Below are 12,316 nucleotides of genomic sequence, written 5' to 3'. Positions count from 1 at the left end.
AGTATATATTATTATGCTCAGTTGCATCATTTTTGCCGCTATATACTTAATTGCAGAGTGGATAGTCAATAATGACCTTTTCATAAAAATATTACAGTAACTTGCATTATGATAAACACTAATAACATCATCAATCCAAATCACGTACAAGTACAACGGCGTTTAACAATGGAATTGACTAATGCAAGTCAATATTCTAACCATTAATTAACTACTTGCTTCATAAATATGTAGTTGGATATGTTACTTGAATGCACATAATTTAGTCTGCAAATAATTTTTTTTTCCGGAAATTTTTTACTTGACTCACAGAGAGTAAGAAAAAATTAGCATATATACTCTCATGGTTTGATTACTCAACATCATATATATTTATTCCTTCAACATTCCTCAAATAGTACTATGTACTTGAATGATTTTTATTTAAACATCCTAGTTAAATAAGTTTTTATTCAAATATGCTACCTTAATGTTCTAGTTGAATGTATTCATCATTTTCATCACCTAGCTAGCTAGCTAGTAATATTATTTCCAAACAGTCTTAAATATGATATCGTTGTATTTATTATGAACATAATAATTTTGTATATGGTATGTGTACTAATTAGTTTAAAATGATAGCAAGCATTATAGGGATGTCAAGAGAGTTACTTTTAGGAATATTTACTTTTATATATATATATATATATATATATATATATATATATATATATATATATATATATATATATATATATATATATATATATATATATATATATATATACTTTAGATTATTCTATTTTAAATATAGTAGGGTAAACCATAAAAAATAGATTCAAATTATTTTAGCGTTCACAAAAGTATTTTTGAATTTTAATATTGACAAAAATATCCTCAAATAATTTTAAAATTACCAAAATTATCTCATTGTTATCAGAGACATGCTCTGTTAACGAGAGACGTGACATGACTCATTTGTCAATGTCAAAGTTTTACTTGCTATTCTATTTAAATATAGAGACTATTTCGATAAAAATACTAAAAATATTTTTTTAAAGACGTTTATATATGTCATGATATTATTGAGCATCTTTATTAAACCGGTTAATAATTTATTTTTTAATAAACCAGAACAAAATCGGTTTATTATAACAACAATAATAAACCTAATTGTCCGCATTATAATTATTAGATCCGATTTGATCTGATCGATTTACACAATCTAAATCGAATCATGTTTAAATTTTTTGATAAAAAGACAAATATATCCTTAATTTTTGTTTAAAAAAATAAAAAAAACTATAATTCAGTAGGTTATATAAATTGATCGATTTGACCGGATCTGATAACAATTGAATTTATTGTTATTGTTATAAAAAAATAGATTTTATTTTAATTTGTTAAAAAATTAAAAAATAACCAATTCATTATTACCTCCAATAATAATATGACATATAAGTGTTTTTATAAAAAAATATTTTATACGTCATTTTAAAAACATCCTGGTTTAAATATATGATATTAATTATAGGAGTCGGTTTTTGTTCTGTTTAAATATATGATATTAATTATGTAAGTAATTTTTCCTCAAATTATTATTAATTCAAAATATTTTAATCTTGTATTTTATGAATGCTTAGAAATTAAGCAATGCTTTGAATATTCTCTCTCATAGTAACTACGTACTAAAAGGTTAGAAAATATTGTGTGTCTGTATATGTTGACATGATTATTTAGGTGTCTTTAATATTTCATCTTTTTGCCTACTTTGTGAAATATAAGGATAAAAATATTTTCTTTAATTAAACATTTTATACTAAAATAAATGTTTATTTGCACTATTTTAATTTAATATATGATATATTATTTATTTATTTTATAATTTAAACCAAATCGAACATTTTATTGTGATAATTATATAACATGAGAATCAATTATTTACAAATTTTTTTATTTAAATTAATTAAATATATTATTTATCGAAATTCATAACACAAAATATTTATTGATATATGCAATTTTATATATATCGGATACTGAATTCTAAATTTTTATGAAACAAATATTTCGGATACACAGTCATTAAAATATGATACAACAAAAATATGATATATTCCAAATATACTCAGGATATGATACAAAACAGAAACCGGATATTCAATACTTGAAATACGCCCGTAAAAAAAATAGGGTCATATTATCTGAGATATACATGCACAACTATATATAATAGGTGCAACGGAGACATGTGAGTCATTTGTTAAATTTTTTAAACTAAATTTTTTTTTTCTGCATCTTTAGTGAAGTACTTAAAGTATTGATGGCTCTCCGAAAATACTTGGACATCAATCAATTAAATGCGACGTGATACGTGATCAGAGCATTAGATTTTGAGGATGGTTTCTGTCTCTTTTATGTTAATTAATTAATTAGTTTACGTATTTAGATTTTATTAAGTTAGTTTACATGTTAGGATACTTTGAGTTAATTAATTAAAAGATATATGAGAATAATGACAATTTATATTATTTAATTTGATTTACATAGTATTATTCGACATATTAAAATAATTCGATCTAAGTATAGATGACGTGTTAGAATATTAACAAGTTAGATTAGATTGCTTTGCTTTAATTAATTAAGATCAATGGATTTAAATTAGCTAGGATATCATTTGTTAGTATAGAATATTCGAATAAGAATAATTAATTTTTTAAAATTACATGATTTTTTTTTATCGAATACTTAGGATATTACTAATTAATATTAATGTTGTTTCATGATCGTATTCTTAAAATAGAGTATTTTGTTAACGAAATTCTTTATGTACTTAATTCTAATATTTAATTACAACAAATATTAGATATCCATGAGATATAGATAAGATTAATCTAAAAGATTAATGGTTGCTATTTTTGCAAAAATCTCGATTTCTTTTGCCATGTCATGTGATATTGTTTATCCCCTGGTCCGATGTTCTATTGCCATACATTAGAAAGGCTGGATTTGAACATATAATAGAGTTAAAGAATTTTTTGTTTAACAACGCCTTGCTCTCTACATTATTTATTGAGCGATAGAGATTAAAGACCCATAATTTTTATTTTTTTTTGGGTGAGATCATCGTTATACTGCAGGATGTCACTTATCATCTTGGTTTGTGAACGGATGGTGAGTCGATCAGGAGTTGTACCAGAGATTTTCAATAGTATCATTGGCACCCCACATAACAGTGGGTTAAGAATTTGCTCGGTGACAAACCACCACAACAGAAAAAGAACAAGAAGCAGACCTTTGCTTTGAGGATGACCTAGCTAAGAAACAGGGTCTCACACATTCCACCATCCTAATCACCACTACAGTAAAAACATCGAGTACCATTGGATTTATTGACAGAAAAATGAAATTAATCTGTCGGTAATAAATTTGCCATTGGATTTTGTGCCGGTTCTAATCCGATAGTATAAACCTTGCCGGTAAATGTTTATCGTCGAACTTTATTGTCCACCGGTAACTTGCGGTAGATTTCATTTTTAAGCTATGAATATTTCTTGCCAGTTACCGGTGAATTTTTCTAATGGTAAATTTGGCACCAAACTATTTTGTTCTCGCATTTTTACCGTAAGATTTTTTCGCACGAGAATTCACAATAAGTTCAATTTTTTTAGTAGTTTTTTTTACATTAGTGGTGAAATTCTAAATTTTTTATTCAAATTTATATTTTGCAAAATTAGTAGCCAAATACTAAATACTAAAAGTCAAATATATTAAATTATCAAGTACATAAATAAAAGGAAAAGTCAAATAACAGAGGATATCATACAATTAAATAGTATATAAAAAAAACCCAAGTCACTGAAAGTCGTCGTCGTCGTCATCGTCATCGTCATCATCCCGCTGGTCCTGCTGCTGAGGCTGCGGCGGCTTAGGCGGTGATGTCTGTGCCCCTTAAACAGCGCCGCTACTACCAGTGCGCATCTAATCCTCCCACCGCGCCATGTTCCGTTCCATCCGTTGAAGCCGCTTCAGCTCCCGCCTCCACTCAAACCTGAGGTCATCTATGTTTGTCATGCATGAGAGGATCGCCTGATACTCTCCTTAGACTCCTGCGACTACTGAGCTCATTGATGAAGACTCCGGGTGAAGAGCAGCACCTGCTCCTAAAAATCAACACCATTCTCGGGATCGATGGGTGGACTGGTGGCAGAGGCGGATGAATGTCTTAATGTGAATGTGCAGAGGTTGTCGGTGAAGAATGATCCGATCCTGTACACGCGATTCTTGTACGAGTCGGATGCGACCTCATACCAAACCCTATCAGGAACGACAACTGATGCGGCAGAGTTGCTGCCATCGTCTTGAGTACTCTAAGATTGTTGGGTTGCGACCTCCAATCTCTGCGTGTAGGAGTCTTGTGTAATACATTTTATGATTAGGGCTTTTGATATCTTAAAAATGATATATCACATAATGTTTACTCACATAATAATCCGCGGCCAGCTGATCGGCAAATATCTCTATGTTGTTCTTCAATGTGTTGGTATACTTGAAGGTTTTTGCCATCAATGCCTCATGATCTAACGACTTGGATTATACATTTTGAAACCACATGTTAAGTCAAGTAATACTGGCATTATATTAATACTAAATGAATTTAATAACAAAATAAAACAAGTTACTTACCATCCTGGACTTAATCTTTATGAATATCGCTGACCCGTCAGTATATTTCGATAATCTAGCCAATATTCTATTAGCTTTGTTGGTGAGATGGCGACGCTTGAACCCCATTAGTCTCTTAATAATACGTAACGTTCATTATTATTGCAGTAAAAAATAAAAATGAATCTTCTCTATTTTTTCTATTGATATTGTTATTGTTAAGTGTAGTTTTTATTACATAATATATTCTTTTATATTTTTTCTATTTTATTTAAAATAGCATAATAAAAAATTACACTTTATCATATTTATTAAAAAAATGAAAAATTTATTTCCCAAGTACAATTACTATTTTTACTAGTGATCTTTTTAATAATTAACTTCCATATATTTTAATTTTTTATAAAAATTATTTAGGTTGGGTTGATTTTATTAATTATTCTCTTAAAGAAATAGTAATTTTTATTATCTTGGATTTTATAAATTTGGGAAAAAAAGCTGAAAATTAACTTTGATTAGCTACAATTCGTTTAATTTTATTGTAAAATAAATTTAAAGAATCAATTTCCCTTTGAAACAAATTATAGAAAAAAAAATGATTGTATTACTATTATTATTCAAAAACATAAAATTTATCTTTATTATTAAAAAAATAAAATTATTCTTTTAGAAAATACTTGTATGTATATAAGAATGAGAATGTTACACTAAAATTTAACCGATAAATAAAAAATTAATTTTTAAATTTTAAGATATTATTTTGTTCTTATATATTTTTTAGTTAAGAATGAGATTAAAATTAATATATGTTTCAATAAATTAAAATTTTGTGTTAAAATGAAAAAAAATGTGCTTTAAGATTTATGGAGCAATAAAAAAAATTCTAACACATTATAATTAATCATGATAAATATAAATATAATTATTTAAACTAAACATTAAAATTCTAATGTGAAAGAGAAAAAATCTTTGCACTCCATTTTAAGATTGTATTTTCCCTGTAAAATAACAAACTTTGTTTTCTTCTCTTTTAAAAACACTTATCAACTATTTTTTGTGATAGCAAAAATTTACATGTATAATTTTTTTTTCTTTTTTACCATAAAATTCACCATATATTTATTATTTAACTTATTTTAATATATATATATATAATTAATTAATTTAATGATTGATTTTATATATGTATACATATAACATAATTGAATATGAAATAACAATCTGACCAAGGTCGGAGCTTTCACGTATTTGGGGAATGAAGCAGTGGTCCTATCTAGACTCTAGACTTTAGAAAGATATCATTAAAAGGGTAGAGAGTTAAAACATTAGATAACAATTGAATTCGGTCCAGTTCCACTTAGACTTTTAATTACTATCCAAGTATTCAATGAGTTTTCCTTGAACTTTCCTCAGCGCTAAAATAGTTCCACCGACGTTTGGAAGTTTATATTGATGATGCTGTCAACTTATCAAAAATGGAAAACTTGATCATTATTGAGACATTGAATTCGAATTTCACTATGATTTATATAGTAAAGTGAATTGATTGATGAGATGAGAACGAACTTTCAAATAAAAATAATAAGTTGGCAAATGTTCACATTATTGAGAAACTTTGATTGAATACAAGAAACCGCGTCCTAGATCAATGAAAAAATTGTTATGCGTAACTCTAGATAATTCACAAAATTTTACAGAAGAATAATGTATATACTCAATAAATTAATTGAAGACAACAAAATACAAAATATTAATGTAGAAAAAAGGAGAAATAGAGAGGAGAATAAGAGGAAACAAAAATACGAAAAGATTTTCAACATTTTTTGTTGTAACTAAAATAAAAAGAGAAGAGCGGATTATAAGAATAAGAGAAAGAGCAATGTTAGGGGGCTAGCAATTTTTGTGATTGGTAATCATCAAATAGTTATTAATGATGATTTAATGGTGTAAAATTTGTGTGAGATTTCATCCAATAGCTCATTTTTTCTGCTGGTTACATACTGGCCAAAATTCAATAAAATTGCTGGTTCATAGACTTTTTCTTAAAAAAATATTTTTTGTTCATACAACTCACCCTAAAGGATTCATCTAGTGTCTTCATTGAGACTGAATGCACATATAATTTTTAATGAGACACAATATATGCCACTAGTACAAACCTCAAACAACAAGAGAAATCCATATGAAGGCTAATTGGAAGACGAAAAATTTGGGCCAACAGAGACAAAGAGGAGAATAAGAGAAAATCTTTTTCTAGAGCTCCACTTTTGCGATTCAAAAGGAAAAAAAAAGGAAGAAAGATAGCAAGGCATATAAATCATTAAAAGCCAAAAAGGATCCAATTTGATTAAGTAGGGTTGCTAGTAGTATTACTGGCACCTACATCACGGTATGATCATCCTGTTCCGTTTCAATCCAAACGAGTTGACCATTTAATCGGGTAGAATTGGAGTTGTGGGCTTAGGCTCCGTACTCCGAAAACAAATTGAGGTTGGAGTATTGGACTAAGACCATCTCTAGTAGTGAACTCATTCTATTTCCTATTTATAGTCCACCTGTCATGAAAAGTAACTCCACGTCAGCTTTTGCATCATTACCAGTAAATAGGAACTCAAAAAATCTCTCTCTCCTCCATTAGAAGGAACTAACTTTAGTTCCTATTGTGGTCCCACATAATTAATTAATTAAAGTAATTAAAATTAATATAATTATTATTTTTTATAATAATATTATTTAAATTTATAAATTTAAAATAATTTAATATTATAAAATATTAAAATAAATAACTTAAATTTGGTTAGTATTTTAAATTTTATAAATAAAAATAAATAATCCAACTAAAAATTATTTTATAATATGTAAAAATTAAATTTATTTTTTATGTAAAATAAATTTAATTAATTATAATTTAATATAACAATATAAATAATATTTGATATTGATTTAACATAATTATTTATATTAATTATAATTTAATATAACTAATTATTAAATAATTAATATAAATAATTAATTAAATAGATATATAAATATTTAATATAATAAATTATTATAATTATTAATAAATTGATTATAATTTAATTATTTAATATATATTTAATATATTTTTATTTTTTTTATTAACTTACCACATGACATGATTTTATTGGTTGTTGCAAGTCCCTATTTAGAGGGACTCTCAACCTTGATCCACGTGAAGAGTCTTCCTTCCTTTTTCACTCCAATGGTACTTGAGTTCCCATATGTCAGAAGAGGAACTCTATTTCTTAGCATTGGAGTTGCTCTTAGACTATCTCCAGTAGGGAACTCATCTCAGTCCCTATTTATGGCCCACCTGTCATAAAAAGTAACTCCACATCAGCTTTTGCGTCATAAACAGTAAATAGAAACTCAAAGCATCTCTCTCTTCTCCATTAGGAGGAACTAACTTTAGTCCCTATTGTGGTCCCACTTAATTAATTAATTAAAATACTTAAAATTAATGTAATTGATTTTTTTAATAATATTATTTAAATTTATAAATTTAAAAATAATTCACTATTAAGAGATATTAATATTAAATAAATTCATATATAACAATAATACACAATATATAATTCGGAATTACACTAATTTATAATTTTGTGTTTACAACTGCTAATTTTAATAATATCGTTAGCATTTTAAATTTTAAAAATAAAAATAACTAACTCAACTAAGAATTATTTTGTAAGGTGTAAATAAATTTATTTTTTAATGTAAGTAAATTTAATTAATTATAATTTAATATAATAATATAAATAATATTCAATATTAATTATGATATAAACAATTAATATAAATCATTAATTAAATAAAAATTTAATTATTTAATCTAATTAATTATTATTTAAATAATTAATATAAATTATTAATTAAATAAAAATATGATTATTTAATATAATTTTTATTATAATTATTACTAATTTAATTATTATTTTATTATTTAATATAATTATTTAATTATTTCAGATTTTATATTATCATTTTTTTAAAATAACTTGCCAAATGGCAAATTATTATTGGTTAATTTGAGTCCCTATTTAGAGGGACTCCTTCATCTTAAGACCCGTGCAGGAACTCATTCCTTCTCTCCTCCAATGATTAGAATTCCTATGTGTCAGAAAAAAGTAAAAGAGGAACTCACCATTGTAGGTGCTCTAATAGTTCTACACGTCTAATCAAAAAAGATTTGAATTCAACATTTTATGTTTGGCAAAAATATTTATTACTGTTAGATTAGTAATTTCATTGGTTAATATAATATATAAATAATATTTGATATTTGAACCATAGAAAGATTAAATCTTGTAGTTAATAAAAAATAAATTGAGAGTAAAACTGTAAAATGGTAAATAAATTTTTGACGATTTATATTTTAAAATTTAGAGAGATTAGTAAGGGGTGTTCATGGATCAGATCTGATGTGCATATTTACGGTGTTTATCTAAATCCAATCTAAAAATTGCTGATATGGATTTGATCTGCAAGTCTATCGGATCAGATTGCTTTTTATGTTTTATTTCAACTAAAAATTATTATATATGTTGTATTATTTTAATTTATTATTTAAGAATAGTATGCCTAATATTATTTTAAAAGTAAACATATTTAAAAAAATAGAAAAAATGAATTTTATTGATATTTTTTAATAAAAATAAGTTTTTAAAAATATTTTTGTATTTTGCAGATATATCTAATATCCGATCCGATCTATAAATATGCAGATCAGATCAAAATTTTGGTTATATCCAATCTAATCCGCATTCATCCCTACAGATTAGTATTTAAAAAATAAAATTATTAATAAAATTTTTACGGCACATTATTTTTAAATTACCTGTATAACAAAGATTAAAAGGTCTTAATTTTAAACTAAATTATATTTATTTTTTATAGTAACTTTTTTTTTTCAAAAATTAATCTATTCAAAAATTTAAATGTTAGATGAAATTTATTTATCACTTTACTCATAAATTTATTTGTTACTAGTCGTGTCAAGTAAGGTGGAATTGAAAGATTGAGTACGAATTGAATACAAATAGTTCATATGTTAAGGAAGTGAATTTGCAAGTGTTATGAAGGATAAGGTTGAAGGTACTTTTAAGATTTATTATTTTATTTTATAACACAGATTAATTGTAGCACATGCCAATCCTACTTGAAAGAATAAACAATACAATGCGAGAAATTAGTTAAAAGCAAATAGAAACTAAAGAAACTTATCAGAAACGTTGTAGAATACAAATCCTGAAACCGAACAAAGAGTACATATTCATATTAAAAGTTCGCTATGCGTGTCACTCTCAGAGTTGCATTGCGTGTTTTACTCATGTTTTGCCACGAGTGCACTGCACGTGTCCATGCATGGCTACATTCACTATTCCTTTCTAAATAGTTGTCACGTTCTTGATTTTCCTCTCTTACTATCACTTAATTTTAGCATTAACTATGTAACACAAATTTGTTGCCTATATAAAGCCTCAACAAGAACTATGTTAGCATATTGAGCAAAAAATTACAAGCATAGGTATAAGTTACAAGCATGGCATCTAAGCAACGACAAGATCTTAATGAAAAAGCAAAACAGGGAGAAACTGTGGTCCCTGGTGGAACTGGTGGCAAGACCCTTGAGGCTCAGGAGCATCTTGCTGAAGGTTATTAATTATTATTATTATAATCTCAGTAATAATGTTAACCTTAAATGATTATAAATAAATATGCAATTATATAATATAAAAATGTTGTTTAACTGTCAGGAAGGAGCAAGGGAGGGCAAACCAGGAAGGAGCAGTTGGAAACAGAAGGGTACCAAGAGATGGGTCGCAAGGGTGGATTAAGCACCATGGAGAAATCTGGAGGAGAGCGTGCTGAAGAGGAAGGAGTTGAGATTGATGAGTCCAAGTTTGCTACCAAGAACCAAAACAAGTAGTACCATCATCTTATTATAATCCTAATCATGTATGCTAGCTTCTAATGTATGTGTGCTTAATTTATTAGCACTAGGTAGTAATTAGGTTAGGGTTAATATATAACAAGGTATTTAGGTCCAGTGTTATTAGTGTCTAGAGTTCTTTAATAATAACTAGCTAGCTAGCATATATTGAGAGGTTATGCTTGTTATTACTAGTGTTTTAGTTGTTAGGCTTTGATGGTAAGAGTATATGGTTTGTCTGTAATGATGTGTTTAATGATGTAATGACAAATCTAATATTTTCCTTTAGAGGGTTGAATCGTGGTTCATGTTGTAGCATCATAATGCCATTACTTATGATGGGTGCAAATATCATTTCATCTTTAATATTAAACTAGCAAAGTATTGCGACCAAAACATTAATTTTGTAATGTTTTGTCATGTATTTGGCAAAATAAAATTATTAATCTTTGCCGTCTAATTCTAGTAGATCTGTCGGGCTGTGTGTTAAAAATATTAGATGATTTTAACTTTTGACTGAAGAGTAATGAGACAATAGTGTTTGTCGTTAGCACACTCTGTGCTATATAAACTGTGCCGCTTGCATTTCTGCATATCCATGAAGTAATCGAATCAAAGTACAGCATGTTGTCCCTTCTTAGTTCAAATCGTGTAAACTCAATCTAACTCATTATTTTGAGGTCTTGTGTTAGAAGAATATGATTGTTTTGGGTACTCTTCTATTTTGGACAAATTTGCAAGTATCATCTTCTATTACAGTTATCATGTTTCATAATTAATACTAGAAATTTTGAGAGGAAATCAGCCCATCGAAACAATTTTTTCAGAATGGTGCCTATTTGGTTTACTTTTTCCATTTATGGGTATTGGCCATGCAGCCGGAAATACACTAATTTTAGATTAATTTTAGATTAGATTTTTATAAAATAGAGTTAATTTTTTATAAAATAGTATTATACATATAAAACTTGATAAATTTTATCTCATCTTTTCAAAAATAATATGTAAAATAACATGTTATTTTATTTAATAATTAATTATATTTATTATTTGAGTTAGTTTAATTTAATAAAAATTAATATCTTAATTATAATAGAATTATTTTATAATTAAATTATTATTTAAAATAAATAATTATATAATTTTTTGTCAATTTACTTTTTACTTAAAAGAACACTTTTGAATTTTCGTTACTTGGAGCAGATGCATTATTTGTTATCACTTAACAAAAAAAATTATATTAAACATATGCATTATTTTTTATCTATCTATAAAATGTGTATTTTGTGAAAGTAAAATTAGTCATTTTTTAATATGTTTTTATCAAATTATAAATCGTGTAAATTTTTAAATAAAAAATTAGTTATTAATATTTTAAAATAATATATAATTATTTATTTTAAATAATAATTTAAATTATAAAATAATTTTATTATAGTTAAAATATTAACTTTCATTGAATGTTGAATAACTCAAGTTTGAAGTATAATTAGTTATCATATATTGACACATCATACAAAATAAATTACATATTATTTTAAAAAAGAGTTAGTAAAATTTACCAAAAATTTTTTTTATAAAAGTTGTTAGGTAGACAATAATTTTTGTAAATAATGTGAATAATAAATTTTAAAATTGACTCAATAAATAAAAAAATACTCCATCCTAAATTACTTCCTAAACCTTAACATTATATAACTATTTTCATACCTTATAAGG

General features: G+C 25.9%; 1 protein-coding gene across 1 annotated transcript; it reads left to right on the top strand.

Annotated features, from left to right (window-relative positions):
- Window positions 1-10,207: 10,207 nt before the first annotated feature.
- LOC130963691 (protein SLE2-like) lies at window positions 10,208-10,626 on the top strand. The gene is made up of 2 exons (XM_057889794.1): window positions 10,208-10,319; window positions 10,422-10,626. Exons 1-2 carry the CDS (start codon window positions 10,208-10,210, stop codon window positions 10,592-10,594), a joined length of 285 nt encoding a protein of 94 aa, XP_057745777.1. The 3' UTR covers window positions 10,595-10,626.
- Window positions 10,627-12,316: the final 1,690 nt, after the last annotated feature.

This window comes from Arachis stenosperma, chromosome 2, assembly GCF_014773155.1.
Source record: "Arachis stenosperma cultivar V10309 chromosome 2, arast.V10309.gnm1.PFL2, whole genome shotgun sequence".
Lineage (NCBI taxonomy): Eukaryota > Viridiplantae > Streptophyta > Magnoliopsida > Fabales > Fabaceae > Arachis > Arachis stenosperma.
Note: the sequence above shows the minus strand (reverse complement) of the source record. Positions and strands in the feature narration are given on the sequence as shown.